The 20,603-nt window shown below is 35.0% G+C and overlaps 1 protein-coding gene across 3 annotated transcripts in view; it reads right to left on the bottom strand.

Annotated features, from left to right (window-relative positions):
• The window catches only part of LOC129948913 (semaphorin-2A), a 420,780-nt gene that overhangs the window by 3,001 nt on the left and 397,176 nt on the right, over positions 1-20,603 (bottom strand). For all 3 annotated transcript variants that reach the window (XM_056060061.1, XM_056060062.1, XM_056060063.1), the window contains 4 exons: positions 5,597-5,918; positions 5,309-5,472; positions 5,054-5,206; positions 3,987-4,095 (listed from right to left, as the gene is read on the bottom strand). In XM_056060061.1, the coding sequence (XP_055916036.1) occupies positions 3,987-4,095; positions 5,054-5,206; positions 5,309-5,472; positions 5,597-5,918 (748 nt within the window). The remainder of the gene's footprint in view (positions 1-3,986; positions 4,096-5,053; positions 5,207-5,308; positions 5,473-5,596; positions 5,919-20,603) is intronic.

Raw genomic sequence — 20,603 nt, 5'->3', positions numbered from 1 at the left:
TGAATATGGCGTCATTTCTTGTCGTGGCGATATTAACCAAGACTATGCGATTTGATACCGCTGGACTTTTTTTTTGTGGGGCTACGCGAAAGACCGTGTTTATGCAAGTAAACTTTTAACTCTTTTAACAATTAAAAACCAACATGCGTTAAGTTATGGCTGAAATACTGACCAATATATGTCAAAAAGTGGAAAATAAACTCAAAACAATTGCTGCTTGCAACAATTCGCGTGGTGGTCGATTAAATGATTTAGTGTTTTACATAATGTCAACTTTCAAAATTTATAATAAAAACAAAATACAAGGTGTCTCAAAAGAAAGTTCACATTTAAATCTTTTTTTAAAAGAAAAGTCTTAGCTTTATTGCAAAAATGTTTATTTTATATTGAAGTACACTGTTTGGGAATTTATTTTAAAAAAATCAAATTTCCAAATGTAAACCGTTGCGCTCTCGGCATTCATTTAGTCGGGCACCAAAATTGCCTATGACAGCTCGGCAGATAGTCTCCGTGATGGCTGCCATTTCATGACGGATATTTTCTTTTGTGCCAGGGAAGTCGGTTTATTAGCGTAAACTTTTGATTTGACATAATTCCACAGGAAAAAATCCATAGGCGTTAAATCGAACTCGAAGCAGAGATCTGTTGGACGTGTGTGAAGTTGCTCCATCCTGCTGGAACCATGTTCTTTGGTTGTAACCAGGAAAGTTTTGCAGTTGGGGTACGAAAAACTCGTCTAACATCTCCACATAACGCTCTGAATTCACTGTGAGTGTGCGTCCCCTTCCATCTTCAAAAAAGTAAGGGCCGACGATTCCTCGCGCCGACATCGCTGCCCATACGGTGACTTTGGGTGAATGTAGCGGTTTCTGATGTTTTTGTTTTGGGTTTTTGCTTGTTTACATGCCCAATCAGGTGAAAATGGGATCCATCGGAAAACAAGATGTTGGTGAACGTTGGAAAGCGCTCAATCATCTGATTTACAAAGGCAAGCCTCTGACCAGCATCTTGAGGCTTCAGTTCTTGCACTAACTGAATTTTGTACGGGTGCTGCTTTAAATCTTTGTGTAAAATGCAGCATAATGAAGATCTGTGCACATTTAAAACAACAGCACGCTTCCGAATCGAGAGGTTTGGATCATCTCAAATAGACTGAGTAACACTGTCTACGTTTTCGGCTGTTCTTGATGTTCTTGGCCGCCCAGATTTTGGTTTCTTCAGAGTTGACCCAGTCTCTTCAAGCTTCTCAACCCATTTTGCAATGAGTCGAGTGCTAGGCGCATCATTTTAGTGAAGAATATGTCGAATACTGCAGAATTTTCTACGCGCTACAGTCGCCGAATTACCGTTTTTGTAAAACTCACGTACGCACAACACACGGTCCCCAGCAGGGAAACGCTCCATAGCGACTAAATTCCCAAGAACCAGACTACCGCGCTCCTCAGATTAGTTGCTTTCGCGTAATAAGATAAGCAAATGTGAACTTACTTTTGAGACACCTTGTATTATGAACACAAATACTGTCTATGTTTTATTTACGTTTACTTTTGAAACTGCAAATTGTATAACATTGGATAACCCTGTATAAAATTTTTCAATTTTAGTTTGAAAATAATTTTAGTATGCAGTTTTTTTTAAAGAATCCAAATTTGGAAAAACAAATTCAGAGGAAATTTAATACAAATTTTAGCATTACAAGAAATACTAACGCAAATCGGCTTAAAACATTAACTTCCAAGTTTGAGCTAAAACTACCCAATGGTTTGGGCTTGAGGGGGTGGACCGGCAAACAGACAAACGGACGGAATCGGGGGACCCATTTGTATTACTTCTATACCACCGTAATGTCATATTTGATTTAAATCCCAAATTCGAATTTTTTACGAATGCAATACTTGCTATATATGTAGTTCCTTTGTGTCGCAAGTAAAAATGGGTCCGCCTATACAGTTTTAATCATTGGGTCGATTTTACTTAAACTTGAAGATTAAGGCCGAAAGCATATTCACGTTAACCTTTTTTTATTTTTTCCTTTAGACTAAAAATGACATTAGTCAAGTTTCTCAAAAATTGGGCCAAACAATCTTTATGAAAAAAAGAGGCTGGGATTCGACCCACACTGATAACATCCCATCCCGTCTGTCGATTTGTCTTGCTTAAGAGTTTTTCTATATGTACTCGTATCAATATTTACCAAATTTGCGTATTTTTTTTTTGTAGATTTTATTTTTTATGAAAAAACGGATCGGAAACAATATCTTCAGTGAAATAATAATAAGATATTTGAGTCGAAAATCAATTTTTAAAAACTTTTATACATTTTTTTTTAAGTTTTTATTTTTTTTTAAAAAGCTGTCAATTCGATTTTTTTCAAAATTTGTCCTAATGTTGAAAATAATATTTCTTATAAGTAAAAATTAGTTAGAAGCTATTATCTCAAATTTTTAAAAAGATATTTGATCGAAAATCAATTTTTACCAACTTTTATCATTTTTTTTAGGTTTTTATTTTTTTGTACAAAGACTGTCAATTCGATTTTTCTCAAAATTTTTCCTAATGATGAAAACAATATTTCTTATAAGATAAAATAAGTTTGAAGCCTAAATTTCAAGTTTTTGAAAAGATATTTGAATCGATATTCAATTTTTACCAACTTTGAGTAATGTTTTTTTTTAGAATTTTATTTTTTTTTTTAACTGTCAATTCGATTTTTCTCAAAATTTTATCAGATGTCAAAAATATTATTCTTCGTTGCAAAAAATGGAGATGAAATCATATTTTAGTCGTAACATTTTGAAGGTGACAAATTTGTTTTTCAGTTTTTTTGATTTATAAAAAAAACCGTTAAATGGATTTGTTTCAAAAAATATACTTCTTTGATATCACGTTTTAATATATTATATACAATTTAATTCAAGTCTCTAGCGTGTTTGCATCTTTTTGCCTTATTATCTGTATAACAAAATTTGTTTGAAATCTATATCTTTTAAAGTTCTTGAGCTATGGATGACAAAAATAACGGGCGTACGAACGTACACTCGTACGCACAGATATCTTTCTAAAAATATTTTATTTCGACTCTAGGGACCTTGAAACGTCGAGAAATGTCAAAATTTTCAATTTGACAAATCGGACCCATTACAGTTACTTCCTATGGGCAGTTAATAAAATAGTTCTTAGGATACAGGCGTGCACTTAAATTGATATCAATTTGAAACCTCTTATTGGAAAAGCCTGTAATATCGGTTTAAGCACATTTGAAGTGTATTTCTATTCCTTTGTTGGTACACTCAGTACAAAAAATTATGTTTCGTTATGTTTTAATAAAATGTTACGAATTTGAAACTTTTTAAGTACGTTTAATTCAAATTATTTGAAATGTGAGGTAACGTTCAAAAACAATTCAAGAATTTTAAGAATTACGATTTTACCATTCTAATAATAGGTATGTAATGTGAAATTTTATCAAATCTATATTCCTAACCCTCTGTTTAAATTAAACTTTTTAACCTTTTTGATTCACATAAAATTGATAAATCGTATTAAAAAAGATTAATGAAATATTTCAAAACACGTCCACGTATTATAATTAAAATAATTGAAGTTGCAAGATAGTTCATAAAACCATTAAAAAGTCATTAAAATAAAATAAATAAATTTACTTCCCTACTTTCAAAGGAAATTAACTGACCGTTTTAACCATACAAAGTTTTTTCAAAATATAACCAAAACTATTTTCAACCCTTAGATTAATTTCATTTAAATTTTGCCTAAAAACTTATGCAAAGTCTATGATATTCATGTTAAAACTTTTAAAGTATTCAATTAAAAATAGTTAATAATCTAATTCTGTATAAAATAACTATTGTCCTCAGAAAGGGTGATTGTAGTTAAAACATTTTAACTATCTACCTATGAAGTGAGTCACTTCTAACTATGAAGCTTGAAGCCTCAAAGTATAAAGTCTTAACATTAAAAATACTTACCGCTTGCGTTTTTTCCCAGGACTTCATGGCCGATTTGTATTTCTCAAACTCATGACACCAGTCTGCATATATTTTTTGATAGTCGTTGCTTTTGTTTGGCGGTGTGCATCTACAAAAAAAGGATACAAGAAATTAATATAAAATTGGCTTGATATTGTAAAAAGGTCTTGTGAGAGGGAACAATAAGGAAGGTGGGAGTTATTCAATTAAATAGAAACATTTTAAAGCACGTCATTCAAAACCCTATGATGAAAATGACAAAAGTAGTATAAGCAACGAGTCCTGTTAATGTAGCTTCGGAAGAAGACAAAATTAACGCATTGGGATGGATGTTTGTGTACCATGCCAGCCACTTTTTGAAATAATTATACTCCTCGAGTATTCAGCAAAACACTCCAGTGACACCGTCACCGTCACTATCAGTCCATTAATTATTCAACGATTGTTTAACAGAAACTTAAATTCTACTCTCTTAGAATGTCGTAGAAAAATTAGATGAATTTCACAAGCAAAATAATTATTTAATTTCATTTTCAAACGGAAACTGTCTCCGAAATAAAAATACTGCAAAAGTATTAAAGAGAGTGAAAAAGTGCCAAAACATTTTTGGCACAATTTGAGGACGAAAGTGAAATTTTGTAAAACTTTTCAGACTATAATTAGAAGTGTAGTGTGGTTTGTTTAGTTTGACAGGTGTCAAATTCAGTATGAAATTAATACAATTTTTAAATTTGTATACCTAACAATTATTTGAAGACATAAGTTTTAAAATAGCTTATGACAGCTAAACCACTTTTTTCAATGCCCTTAGATAACACCGCTCGGCTGGAAACCAAATAAGTTGAAAGACCTTGCTGAACATGCAGATTCGTCTAAGCAAAGAGGGCGAAATTCACCTCAGAATCATTTGAATATATGAATTAATAAATAAATTAAAAGACTAAACTCCACTGAACGAACTTTTCCTTCTGCAACAACGACGGACTTCTGAGCGAGGGAAAAAAGGAAAATACATTTCTGATACCGTCCTGTACCGCATGCACTACATAATTCACCACTACACTTACCTATGAGCGTCGACAGTGATATTATAACTACACAAAAGCGATCCACCCAGGTGACAATCATAACGACCGCCGTCAGCTTCGTTAACGGATACAACAACCAATCCACGTTCGGTGGTTTCAATGTATTTTGTTGGACTGTATTTAATTTCATAGCTGCAAAAAGATTATAAAGAAGTATTTTTTAATTAAATATTTTATTAAAGATTACTCAAAATATTGAACTGATATTTCATTTTCTTGTATCTTCTAACTTACCGTCCTTTATCCTTGGAATGATGATACCAAGTAACTTGTTCGTTCTTCAAAACTTCTGGTATCTTAACGAAGCATCCTAAATGCACACTTTGTCCATAGGTGACAACAATTTTCTTCTTCAGCACGCTTGAATCACAAATGTCATTGGTGCGGTTTCCAACATCCTTTTATAAAGTTTGAATAGATAAATATATGTATGAATATTACCGTTATAACAATATGAATTGAATGGAAAAGACCATAAATCTCCTTTGTGTCTGTTCTCAATCTCTATACATAAAGATTTACCTGTAATAATCCCATTTTATAAGGACTGCACACTTTAGCATCCCTATCCCAACCACAATAAGGATCTCGAACACAACGGAAGCAACTGTCATAGCGTCGATTGCACATTGCCAAATCGATTTGTTTGATGCGATAATCTGTGGCCACATAAAGTGACTTACGTGTCTGGCTGATTTCCATTACTTGAATGGCTTCGTTTAGGGCAATTTCAAAGATATCCAGCAATTTGGAAAGTGATTCACCATTGCGATAGTATTGGACGATTTTATAGATACGTCCAAGGTTGGTGCCTACATAGTAGACAGTGTTTTCTTGGTCGATTCTGAAAATATTGTATAAACAAAAAAGCATGAGAAATTATGTTTTATAATTTTGTATTGTTTTGAAAATGTTTTTTTATGATTTTGGGTAAAGATAGATTTTGTGGTATTTATTGATAAAAAAGACACTATCGGAATTTTCAGATTCGAATAGTTTGTATAAAGTAAAGATTTCTCAAATCAAATGGATCTGACATCATTCAATATTTGACAAGTAGAAATTGCACTATTACCACAAATAGATCAATAGACGCTTCAACAATTTATTGAACATTTTAATATTCACTACAAAATTGGCAAACATTTTGCAGTCAGATCGCAGAATTTAAGCACTTTCTCAGCCGGAAATAGTAAAACTTTCGATAGAACTTGCCCTGTTGGGATTAGTTATGGATGTTTCGAAAAAAAAATCAAGAACAAAGCTAAATTTTGCTACTGCAGCCCGTAGTATTCAAGAACATTTATATAAGTAGACTATTCTTCCATTTTAAGAATTTGGCATTCCAAAAACGACATTAAACGGTATTTTGAATAAAATGTTAGAATCCTAGGAATTTTAATGTTAAGAACGCAAGCCGGTCAATCACTAGCGGCGTAAGGTCCTTTCACCCAAACTCATATCACCCAAATTAAAAATATAATATCACCGAAAACATTTTCAAGACAAAATGCCACAAGGCCCAAAATCAATACCATATTGCCCAAATCAATCATAAAGTGTCATAATACCCAAATTACCAATTAACATATCGATGCATCATTTGGCCATTCTTACAAAACTGCTACATTTTCACTTTGTATCGCTCAAACGCAAACATTAAACGAAAAAATGTCAGATCGCTCAAAAACCCAGAACGTCAAGAAATCGTAACAATTTCAGAAAGCGGAAAAAGATATTTTTTATAGTGAAATAGAACGAAACAGTGTAAACATTTAGGATTATGGCATATAAACCGTCCTACGATAGGTTTTGGGATAGATGCAAGGATTTGTGTTTGCAAAATTTCCTTAAATACAGATTCTTCAAATCTAAAGAAAGTCTAAATACACCCAACTTCGCAACTAGCCCAACTCCTATAGTGAATTCAAGTAGGGGCGTTGTTGCAGGGGCATCATACCCCATCATACAAACCTCACTGCTTATACGCGTCTCAGAACCTAACTACCTAAAATCTTTTGCGTAGTATGACTTTTCTAAATTTGAGCGTTACGAGAGTGAAAAGTTGTTTGGGTGAAATGACATTTTATTTGGACCTTTTGACGTTTTTTAGTGATATTTTGAACGACGTTTCTGTTTTAATGTCATTTTATGATTTAGGTTTTATGGTTTTAGGTGATAAGGGATAAGAAACGATTGCAAAATTTGGGCGTGGTAACGCCCATTAAAGCTACGGCATCATTTTCAGCTCCAAAAGGTCGCCTTATTAGGAGATACATACATCATCAGCATAAAGATGAATTAAATGTTTAGCAACTTGTAATAACTCATTTACGTAAAGTGAGAAGAGCGTTGATCCAAGGATAGATCCCTGTGGCCCTCCACTCAAAACATTGAGAAATGTGGACGAGTATCCATTGGCCACCACGCACTGTTGTCTTCCGCTGAGATATGAAAGAACAAGCTTACAGGACTCTAAAGAAAACCCAAAGCTTTCTACAAAGAATTGAGTGGTTAAAGCCTTTGAATAATCTAAAAGTGTTAGCAATGTAACATAATCACTGTCCATAACCATTCTTATTTCATCAGTTACAAAGAGTAAGGCGGATTTGCAGCAGCGCTTAGGTCGAAAACCAGACTGACAGGTACTTGACAGGTTGTTGATTGTAAGATATTTTTCGATCTGCCCCAGAATAGTTTTTTCTAATACCTTCGAAAGAAACGGAAGAATGGCAATCGGCCGAAATTCTGTAGCAGTATCTGTTTGCTTTTTGGGAATATGAATAATCTTAGCCTTCTTCCTCAGAAGTAGTCAATATGTTGTTATATAGCGCAGTATATATGTAAGCAGTAATCTCAAAAACTTACGGTCCATTTGGTCCAGTACAGTAGCATTAGATTTAATCGATATTATTGCATCTACAATGTCTTCCTCTTGTATTCTTATAAACTCAGAGAGCTGTCGATATCAGTTGGTTCCTCCTCAGTAAGGGAATGAACGGGTGAAGCAGAAATGAGTAGAATATCATGGAGTTCAGATCAGAGCATTTCTTTAGAAGATTTACACATGAAACGAGTTGCAGCCAAATCTGTCCCTAGTCTTCTCACAGGCGAGAAAAAGGAGCTTCGAGTTAATCCATGTTTGTAGCTTAAAAACGGCATGACACCAATCGTTAACCCCCCCCCCCCACTAACCAGAACTCGTAGGTTCTAACTAGGATTTCATTATTTCATACTTGCGCAGAATCTTAAGATCAGCGATGGTATTTGCAGTAAGCATGATTTGCTTATTAAATATTGAATCAGGGATTCCCTTGATTATATAGGCAATCACATCCTGTTCATCAATCTCTGCGGAAGAAGCTATCTCCTGCATGGATAAAACGTATTGCTGGTAATTTTCATCTCAAGGTTTTTTTTTCGATTCCGCAATGTGTTATGGACGTCTGTTGCGGTTGTATGGTAGTGAAACTCAGACATCAGAGCTGCTTTCAGATCTTTCCATGATCGAGACGTTCTTGACCGCAAAAATAACTTGGAAAGCCTCTGACACACTCAGATGGTAAGTGACCATAGCATCCACGACGTTTTCAATCCACTTACTAATAGGATAATTATCGTCGCCACTAAATAATGGTAAGGACTCCTCGATATCACGTGACGAATGTGCACTAACGTCCTGGAACTCACGAATAGGGCTGTTAGTGCTGAGTTCAGCCAAACGTTTTTCCAAAGCAGCGATTTCTTCCTTTTTCTTGACTAAATCACGGAGTTTTTCAAGACGTTATGACACAGCGTCATCCTCGTCCTCATGTGCGTCATCACAACTTGCCTCATTTTCCTGGTCAACAACAGGGAACAGATTTTCAATCTGCTCAGGGTCAAGCGAATCAATGGCTTCATTTAAACGGGCCTTAAGTAAAGTCTTGGTACCATGTGTGCTTAAATTCATCTGGACAAGCTTCTCTTTAAGGATTTGCACAGAAGGGTTTTCCAAAAAAACTCAAAACACGAGCCATTGCATTTGCATCCATGTTTGGAAACAAATTTTTTTGGTAAATTTTCTTTAATTTATCGTAAGAAATGCAACCACTATTCAATTAAATGAGGAACTTTATCCCACTTCTGATTTATTATGGGGATTTTCTTGATCAAAATGAGAAACAAAACGTATTAACATGAACAAAACTTCTTTATTACTTATGAAAAATATTATTTTGATTACATAGAAACAGGAAAAATAAATAGTAATTATTAAGTACAGTGATATTTGATATCGTAAGAGATGAAGCCTCTTACACTTGTGATTTCTTTTTGTTAACCAGACTTAAAAAGGACATAAGAGGAAAGCGTTTTATGACGGTATATAGCAGGTAAAACAAATATCGCTGGAAGGCCTTAAGTGCGTTGCGGTCGAAAGAAAATACTTTGAATGTCATAAACATTTAGTGTGAAAATATTAATAAATAAATAAGTTATGACGAAATTAACGCTTTTTTGGGTCTACCCTCGTGCTTAATTATATTCGTTCAGCGGTAGGATAAAACTATTCGTCTGTCAAATGAGACATGAGCTAAGTGTTACCGTTCGCGAAATAAGCAAGTTTTGAGATTAGTACCCATCGCATTTCAAAAAATAAATACACTAAGCTACTTATGAGGCTTTAGACAACTGCACAGAAGCGTCTATCATGACGAGCTACCTCATCTGCAGTTGGCCTTCCTCTATCACATATTATTCATTTTCACCCATTCTCTTTTTAATGCGAGTATTTCAATTTATTTATCCCAAAATTGCAATATTTTCCAAATCAATCCCTAGAACCTCATCTATTGCTCAAAGCTGACATTTTAAATGGTATTTTTAGATGAAACTGGTAATATTTTTCTGAGCGTTCTATCCTCTTGTACATGATGAATGTTTTTTAAACATATTCACCATGGGAATCGACTTCATAACATCGAAAAACAAAACCCATCTTCTATTGCTCCCGAAAATTCATACTGTTTTTGAAATTAAAACTCCCCCCGATACCTTAGAGAGACTGAATTCAAATCGTCCATCTCTTCAATAACATGGTAACCGAAAAAAAAGTAAAGACAAGAGAAAAAACATACCCACGAAAATGGGTTTTTCATTTAGAGATGCGATTTTATTTATGGCTCTATGGTTTTGTTCTATATTTTGTGGTATGCATGTTCTATGGTTGTCTATTCATTCCATTAAGTCCTTTTTCGCTTCCCCAAAGAACAATTATAATTTGTTTTTTTTTTCCAAAAGCTTAACCAAAATAACAAAACAAGCTAAAAATATATAACAAGTGTCATAAGTGTACAATGTACATGTGCGTGTGTTTATGTGCGTTCAAAATAAAGTGTAGGGTAGTATATGTAAGGATAATTAATAATAAGTATCCTGGGAGCTAAACGCGCTGGTTAAATGAAATTTCAATTTTTTTGTTATTTCTTTGTGTTGCTTTCTCACTCGGGAAGTATTTTTTTCATTTTCTGCAACAATCGACGAAATACATACATTCGAATATAATATGGACACACAAAAAAAAAACATATCCTTCAAAATGATGTGCTGTAGAGTATAGGCTTGTGAGTGTCATTGAAATATTATATTAATTTCAATATGTAGTCATGGCTGAGTGGAGACCAAAATGGATTAAAATATCTCCCAGGAGACGAAATTGATAAAAATAAAAATATGTGAATCACAATACTCTCGAACGAAAATAGGTACTCACATACATACTCGTACATATGTACATATATTCATATGAAGAATATAAATAATAAATTCACAAACAATTGCGAATTAAATTTAAAAAATAAATCCTTGGGTGGTAAATATATGCATATGTATGTACAATGTACATGCATAGTCGTAGTAGTAGTCGTTTTCGTATATCTATGCAAACATAAAATGCAAGGATTACGCTCGGTAGGATTAAATAATTTAATATTTTATAAGAGTATATTTTCAAGCCACTGTCTGTACTCTGATGCCAACCACACCATTTCAACGCCCATTATTATGATGTCCAATATAATATGCAATTGTACAGAACTGTGCTTATAAAAATTGACTTAATCATTTTAATAAGAATCAAAAATAATACAAAATTCAAAACTGCATTAAATATAAAACAGAATAAATACAAAAATCAAAATTGAGTACAGTAATTAAAATAAAATATTTCATATGAAATAAAATCAAATTTATTTAATAAAAAAAAGTAAAAACAATTATCTTATAATATAAATAAATAAAAAGGGTCGTTGAAACCAAATGTTGCCAATATCAACCATTACAACCATTCTTTGCTCATTTTCGAAGAAAAATGGCCAAATTATGCCTCTGAACCAAAATCTCCACTAAAAAGTGACTCATTTTGAGTGTTTCGGCTTTTTGATGTATGCGTGCTGGTTCTTTGTGCCCCAAATGCCACAATTTTGCTTACCCGCAAAGATCAAAATGAGCTTCATCCGAAAAGATGATTTTTTTTGGCAAAATCGGCATCTTCTCTAAGCTTTGTTATCAGCGTTGTTCAAGTGTATACACAACCATATTCGCTCAGCGGAAGGATACAACTATTTATCTGTCAAATCAGACATGATCCAAGTGTTACCATTCACGAAATAAACATTAGTTGAAAAAAACTTTCAATGGTTTTTTTAGATACAAGAAAAACTTTGATGGCTTTTAAGAATGGCGGAGAAAGACGGCGTGCAAGTGAGCAATTGCATAATAATGGTGAAAAAGTAGAGTTGGTGAAAGAATAGAGTCTGCTTTTCTAAGAAGTTTAGCATGGAAAAACATCTCACTGGCAAATTGGTTAAAGAAGACGAAGCTCTATCGGAATCAGTTCTGTTTTATGCGGCGTAGGCGTGGGGAGGTTGGAAATATGAACAAGTGGCTAAACTGCTCATATTTTACATAAAACGGATTCTAGAGTTCGCCAAACTACATGACTATGTTGGAAACTGGGTTATCGCCTTTATTCATAAAATTACATCCTCAAAGCTCTCGAAATGCCAAGTAGTTTTTTAAACAATCCAATTCCGAATTCTCCATGGTCATCCGGCACAATCGGACGAGTTTGGCAGGGATACCAAAACTATACATGGCTCTATACAGCTCGTCCCTGTAGATGCGTAGATGCTGTCATATGCGGCCTTGAAATCGATGAAAAGATGGTAGGTGTCGATTTTGTGTTCTTTGATTTTTGTCCAGGATCTGCCGTAATGTGAATATTTGATCAACTGTGGACTTTCCTGGTCTAAGACCACACTGATAAGGACCTATCAGGTTGTTGACGATGGGCTTTAGACGTTCACAGGAGAGAAGATTTTATAGGCGACGTTAAGTAGACTTATTCCTCTATAGTTGGTGCGGTTTAATGCTTGCATGTGGTGCATGCTTTCTTCCGACCATATCTTACAAATTAGTTGGTGCATGCTCCTAACCAACTTATCTCCAGCTGTTTTAAAGAGCTCGGCATTCAAACCATCCGCTCCAGCGGCTTTGTTAGACTTCAGCTTGGATATTGCAATCTTTACTACGTCTAAGTTGGGAGGGCGGGATTGTTAGCTTTAGTCGTCTTTGTTGAATGGATCATCCTGCCTGATATAGAAATTCTGTTCGTCGTCGCCGTTATACAGTCTGCAGAAGTGGTCTTTCCATATCCTCAGCATTGACTGCGGTTCCACTATGATGTGTCCAATTTCGTTTTTGCAGCCTTCGGTTCTAGGTTTATGAACTTGTGGATTCCATTTTAACTGTTCATAAAACTTTCGAACTTCATTCCAGCTTCTAAACCTCTCAACATCTTCGACCGCACGCTTCTCATGCCCTCTCTTTTTTCTTCTGAGAAGTCGGCGTTCCTCTCGCCTCTTCTGCTCATAGAGCTCACGAGCAGCTCTCGTCCTTTTATGTAGCGCCGCTTTGCATGCCTGTTGTTTGGCTGAATTTGCCTGCCGACATTCCTCATCAAACCAGGGGTTCCTTGTTGGTGGCTGTTTGAAACCCAGCACATCAGAGGCGGCTTCTTTGATTGCATCTTGGCAATGTTGCCACTGGTTTTCGATACATTGTGTTGGCGGCAGAGAACTTCCAGAGAGGTTATTTGTAACTCGGTCGGAAAAGGATTTGGCGATCTCTGACGTTTGTAGCCGTTCGACGTTGTACCTTCTCCCAGCACATCCTTGTTTTGCCTTGGGTCTGGAAATCCGAAGTGCTACTTGGCTACAACGAGGTAGTGGTCCGAGTCGATGTTAACTCCTCGGAAAGTTCGGACATCCATGATGCTGGAAGCGTGTCTGGCGTCGATCGCAATATGGTCAATCTGGTTGACGGTAGATTGATCTGAAGAAGTCCAAGTTCCTTTGTGGATGTTGAGGTGTGAAAACACGAACAGGCTGCCATGACCTTTCGCCCCGCAGCAAAATCTATGAGCCTGAATCCGTTGTCGGAAGTGTTCTAGTGCACTCTGTTCATCCCGATTATTCTACCACAGATGTCTTCCCTTCCTATCTTGGCTTTAAAATCGCATAGGACTTAGGCTTATTAATTTTTCAGGCTAATGTTGCCAAATTTAGCCTTGATGCGTATGGTCATGAGGCGCTTATTGATGCAGCTATAGCTCAAGACTTCTTTCCTAAGTCTGGCTACAATAACGAAGCCGCATCCAAATTAGCGCTGTTGGTTTTCGTGGTAGCAGACACCATAGTAAATATCGCAGTTTTTCATCCTCTCATATCAAGAATTACTCTTGGAGAATTTGTCAATTCCTCGCAAGAGGCAGCACCCGTGAAACAAAAGTATAGGCAGGGATCCAACCCAAGACCTCGCGCATGACAGTCCAAACTAACCATCATGCTATGGGTACTTTACTAAGAACTTGAGCATGGAAAAACATATCACCGACAAATTCGTTAAAGCGAAAACAGCTATAATTTTAGCGTGGAAGCAATGCTTTAATAATAAGGAAATTGCACATAGTAGTGAATTCCTATATCGAAATAAGTTATGGTTGATACACCTTTATCGTCTTTTTTCATAAAAACATTCAGGATGCAGGACGATTACATCCTTACAGCTCTCGAAATGCCAAGCTATATTTTCTTCCAAAGAAAGTAGTTCTTTAAACAACCCAATTCCGAAGTCGGTGGTTTAAAGACTGGATAGAAGTAGCTGAGCAGGTTAACCAACTTTATATCGCTTAATATCTTGTCTGGATGAGAGAAAAATACACGAAGCAAGCCAAGAGTTTACTGCGCCGTATGATTTTCAGTAGACTAGATTACGATTTCGGAAAAGAAACTACACGACAAATACGAGTATACCGTCGAACTAATTTTGTGCATATTTCGGCTAAGAGGAGAACTGACTTCTGACTTCATTCCTCACCGCAAGGACTTTTTGATGTTATGCAACCTGTAACTTGAATGTTGGACAATGTGCGATATTGAGAGGGATAAGAAGACTTATTCTAGGCAGTGACTTTTTTTCCTAATTCAATAAGTCTAGCAACTAGGACGATATTAATTTTTTCAATTTGTTTCATTTGACAAACAAAAATTACAATTTAAAAAGTAGAACCAATTTTCTCCACATCATTGTTGAATGAGAAAAAAAGTGAATATCTTTTCCCACACTCACCGGCGACATAATAATTCTCATTTTGAGTCTCGTCGTCCTTCTGACAAAAATAAAGAAGAGAACTACCAAACCGTCGAAAGGAAGGAGTAGACGATGGCGATGCATTGTGCAAAAGGAGAAATCTGTTCTATATGAATATGGACCTCTTTCTCTTCCTTCTTTTTCGTCCTTTTAAGCTGCGTTATTAATTTGCGATTACGAGAATTATTTAATGTATTTCTGAATCATCGGTTCAGGAAAATTTGTGAGGATTGAAAAGTATCTATATATGTTATAATATTTATGTATAATTTCGTAACTAAAGTCACCATCGTGCCACTATGTGAGAGTACGTCATCAATATATAAGTAGCTATACGGAATATATATAAACCAACTCGTATTCTCTGATTTAAATTGAATTTTAATTTAATTAGGACTCAGTGCAGCCATTAATCGTTAATATTGTGATTATGGTGTGCAAATTAATTGTTGGCTATTGAGCAGGAAGCGAAGCTTTTGTGGCTGGGATAGGTATGCTGCTCTGATGATGATATGTGTATATAATATTCTAGGACATCCAACATCACCAACAGAGTTCCAAAAACGACAAAGATTTTTCAAAGCCATTTATTTTTGTTAAATTAATATTATGCATAATCAATTGGAATTGAAATTGGAAATTGATGATGAATTTGATTACTTGATTAAGTTTATTGGGTTTTGTGTTGCTAAGCACCTCACATTACTAAGTCCATCACTCAGCAGATTTCTGATGCACAGAATAATATGCATAACTAACTCTAATGGCAACAAATTTTAGTGGAATCCGTTTTCAATTGTCTTAAATACGTGATGGACAGGACATATGGATGGAGTAAGCATATACTAAGGCTGAGGTCCTGCATGACGTGAGGTGTAGGTAGGATCTGATGTGATGGATATGAAGAGTACCTATGTAATTCTAGGAATTTCCAAACTCGAATCTCGAGTGATGGTGGGCATAAGCTGAGCAGAACATGGGCTGAGTATTGAGTACTGGAGTACTGAGCAGAGCATGTGCCAGAAAATTAAGTGGAAGCTTAAAAGGATTCAATCCTTTGTGTTGGACATAATGTTATAAAATTTGAGAATTCAATTGGTAATTTACTGTAACTGCATCTGTCGGAAATTGCATTGTTTCCCATGTACTTTATCTAAATTGGTTTGTGCGTATGTATCTATGTGTCAGGTATACAAGTTTAGTACAAAGATAGATTAAGCTTGTGGATGCACACAAATGTTGAGGTATTAAATAAATAGATTCTATTTCAATTATTTGAGAATCGTAATTTGTGTGTGGTAATTGACAAGTAGCTAGGCGAGTATTCTGTTGCAGGATACTCGTACAAAGCAATACAATAATTGTAAAGGAATTTTGATTTTAAGACCAACAACACAGCCCATATCTGAGGTTTTCATATATAAATTTAAGATTATATGAACTTAACCTATAAAATTAATACACATACATATACGAGTAAGAGAATATCTCAATTGAAGAAATGTTGTATTCAAAAGGAATGTTAAATGTATAGGATATAAACTTTTGGAAGGAATAGCTTTTCGAAGATTAGCATTTTAACATAGTTAGCAATTTGAGAAAATTTAATTTTTAATTGAGTTCCTCTAAGAAATATGTAAGTAGTTAGATGTTCTGGAAGACTTGTGTATGTAATAAAATTAAATCAAAAGGAATATAGGTTAAATATGTAAGTTCACAGAATTGTAGACTATTAGATTAAGTTTAATAAGAATTTTCAATATCTCTTTAGACATTTCTCAATGGAGGTCAGATTCTTTTATATTTCAAAAACAATTTTCATGCAGTAACAACTATTAGTATTGGTATGAAAAAGAAAGAGTTTAAGATAGCAGCTATATACTGCACACCAAGGTGCTCCCCGACAGAAGATGACTATAAAGATCTATTTAATCTTCTTGGGCATAACTTTCTTGTGGGTGGAGACTTCAATGCGAAACACACTCATTGGGGTTCAAGACTTACGTATATCAACAAAAGGTAAAAGACTTTTCAAAGCAGGCCGTAAATACAATTGTGAATTCTATTCTTCTAGGTCGCCAACTTACTGGCCTTCCGATACTACCAAAAAACCAGACGTTATTGACTTTTTCGTAGCTAAAGGAATCAAACGAAATCACATTAGTGTCGAAGGTAATTATGACCTCTCATCAGATTAAATTCCAGTGATTCTATCACTAACTGAATCGGAAGTACTAAAAAAAAGTAATACAAAGCTTGTAAATAAGAAAACAAACTGAAATGATTTTAGAGAAAGGCTTTTAAGTTTTATAAATTTAAGATCTCCCATGGATACAATCGAGCAAATTGACCATGAAGTGGAACAGTTTATTGCTGATGTGCAACAAGTCGCTGAAGAAAGTACTCCAACATTTTCTAATAGAATAAAAAAATGAAATAAAATATCCTTAAGAGATAAGACAGTTGATAATAGAGAAAAGAAGAGCTCGAAGAAAATGGTAAAATACTAGATTTCCAGATGATAAAACAACGTTTAACCGTATAAGCAACAATCTTAAAAAACAAATTTATGAATTCAAAAATGATTCACTCGATTTCAACCGATTTTTCGCTTTGGAAAGCAGCAAAGTGCATGAAAAGACCGCAGTTACAAAACTCGCGCTTAAAATCTCAAGATGGAAAACGGATCGGTAACCCAAAAGAAAAGGCTAACCTTATCGGTGAACATCTTGCGAATGTTTTTAAGCCATACTCATCAAACGCGGCTGAAAATAACTTACAGTTTGTTGATAAGATAGATGAAAGTGAAATACCAATTTGAAGACTTAAAGAAATAAAAAGTATGTGTTTACATCAACTATCAAATAAAAAATCACCAGGTTACGATCTATGTAATTACTGCTCAGGTTATGAAAGAAATGCGATTGAAAGCCTTCATTAAACTCCAATATATATTAAATGCATGCCTTAAGCAACGGTATGTCCCGCACCATTGGAAAATTGCTGAAGTAATTGTCATACCAAAGCAAGGTAAACCAACTACAGAAGTCACGGCTTACAGACCAATATCGCTTTTACCAATTATGGCAAAAGTTTTTGAAAAACTGCTTCTGAAGAGACTTCGCAAAATCATAGAAGAAAGAAGGTTAATCCCAAACCATCAGTTTGGGTTAAGAAATAAACATTCCACGATAGACCAAGTTCATAGAATTTTGGATGTAATAGAAAAAAGCATAAGAGAAAAACAAGCATTTTCAGCCATTTTCTTAGATGTTGCTCAAGCTTTTGACAAGGTTTGGCATGAGGGACTTGAGTACAAACAGCAAAGGGATCTTCTCAGGCAGTACTTTGAAATATTAAAATCGTACATCTCAGACCGATTGTTTAGAGTAAGGTACGATCAAGAATACCCAAAATTGAAGAAATTAGAAGCCGGTGTACACAAGGAAGTGTCCTAGGTCCTACCCTGTATTTACTATACACAAGGGTTATTTCAGTTGGTAATCACACCATAATGGCTACTTTTGCAGATGATAACGCAATTTTGGTACCCGACAAATGTGTCTCTAAGGCAGCAGTAAAACTACAAAATGGCGTCGAAACAGTGTGAGCTTGGGCCTAAAAATGGCTTCTTCACATAAAAACTTTACAAATAAAAAGATAAACAATATCCCAATATTCATTAATTATCAAGCTGTTCCTTACGCCAATACGCCAAATATCTTGGAATGACTTTGGATGCAAAGCTAAAGTGGAAAGAGCACATCAAAAAGAAAAGAGAAGAACTAAACTTGAAATATAGAAAAATGTATTGGTTACTTGGTAACAACTCTGATTTATCAATTCAAAACAAAATAATGTTGTATAGTGAAGTACTTAAGCCTGTTTGGACCTAAGGAATTCAATTATGGGGCTGTACAAATAAAACAAATACCGAAATCATCCAAAAATTCTAAAACAAAGTCCTTCGTGGAAAAGTTAATGCACCTTGGTACATAAGAAATACCGGTCTACATCGTGACTTACAAATAGAAATGGTTACAGAAGTTGTTAAAAAATACGCTGTATCGCACAACCAGAGACTGCAAAGTCATACTAATTCTGAAATGGAGTCCGTCTTGAATATAGGAAACCATGTTTGGACATTAAGAAGAACCAAGCCTCATGAGATTATGGTCTAAACAAAAAAAACATTGGAAAGTATTAAAAGTTTAAACTTCCCCAAAGTAATTGTACAAAATTAAGAAAGAAAAATCGGAAGTCGATTCTTCAAGATTGGTCCTGATGAAGAGGTGGTTTTAGTGGTTAAGAGTCCCACACTACTTGGTGTCGAATACTGCCAAGTGTCTTTTGAAGATTTCCTCCTGTTAAACAAAAAACAAAAACAAACAAAAAAATAACTCGGTAGTACGATACATTCACTGTAACAGTTACACTTTCCCTTTTCAAATAAGTAAGGCCCAATCACACCACCAGTTTAACAAACACAGACTTTTCAACAATAAGTTTTTTTTGATTATTTGAGCCTCAGATGAACCATAGACAGGGAAGTAAAAATGGGTTTCATTACTTAAGATATTTTTTAGTAAAAAATAAGGATCTTGTATTTAAAATTCAATGCAGGACAGTCTTAAGTTCTTGAGTTTACTGAACTAACAAATCATAAAAAACATTTGCCTAATTTCAAAGATTGACGATGAATCCAAAAATGTGGGTAAACTTATGACCTAAAAAGCTATCAACTCAATTGCTATTAAGCTCAATTTTTCACTGCTGTTATTATCAACCGGGAAGGTGTTTCACTTAAAAGTCTAAAATTGTCTCGATCCGGTGTAGAATTTTGACGCCTATGTTATTCAATTTTGAGCAATAATTTAATTTTAATTTGTCAAATGTGAAGAGATGAAAGCTTCAAAAGTGACATCTGAAAAATGCTAAAAATGAAGCCTCTTATTGGAAACCCCTAAGAGGTACAATTTTGAGCCTTTGACAAATTCGTTTGTATTAATATTATGTTTTAATTTATTATTAGGAATCTTGAAAAACCTTATGATATTCCTTTATGTGGCCTTTAACCTGGCTCTAATAAACTACCTTCAACTAATGGGTTTTTAAATTGGCGCGGGTAGATTTTTGCAACCCCTTGTGGCCATTTTGTTTTGGTGACATCTGTCAAATCTTTTGTTTAGTTTTGTATGCCAAATCATCATGGCAAGTAACACGATTGAACAGTACGTTCAAATGATAAGACTATATTAATAAAATGAGTCTTCGTTAATGCAAGCGTTGGGTGCATTGCGCCCATTTTACGGTAGTCGTGATGGCTCTTTATAGTCGACTCTTCAACGTTTGGGGGCCAAATTGAGACGAACGGTTTAGCCAACAAACTCACTCAAACTCACAAGCAAGATCGAGCTAGAACATCGTCGCGGTCCGTTAAAGTGTACAGAAGAACCCTCGCCGTGCACAAGGACTCGGCCTTTCGCAGACTTCAACTTGGTAAATTTTGCGTTGGGACTTGGGCCTGCACCCGTACAAGATCCAACTGACCCAGGAGCTCCAGGTTCATAACCATAGACAACACCGTTTGTTCGCTGACTTGGCTTCGAATCGTTTAGAAGAAGACGCCAATTTTAACCGAAAATCATCTTTAGTGACGTGCAAAATTGTCGTTATGGGACGACACCAACCCACGCGAGGTTCGCCAGGAGATATTGCAACCTCAAAAATTACTGTTTGGTGTGGATTTTGTGCCAGATGCGTAATTGATCGGTACTTTTTTGATAAGGGTGTTAGTGAGGCGATCACGTCAACGATGATAAAAAGTTTCTTATGGCCC

This window comes from Eupeodes corollae, chromosome 3 (assembly GCF_945859685.1).
Source record: "Eupeodes corollae chromosome 3, idEupCoro1.1, whole genome shotgun sequence".
NCBI classification, from domain to species: domain Eukaryota; kingdom Metazoa; phylum Arthropoda; class Insecta; order Diptera; family Syrphidae; genus Eupeodes; species Eupeodes corollae.
The sequence above is the reverse complement of the archived record's forward strand: the minus strand, read 5'-3'. Positions and strand labels throughout refer to the sequence as shown.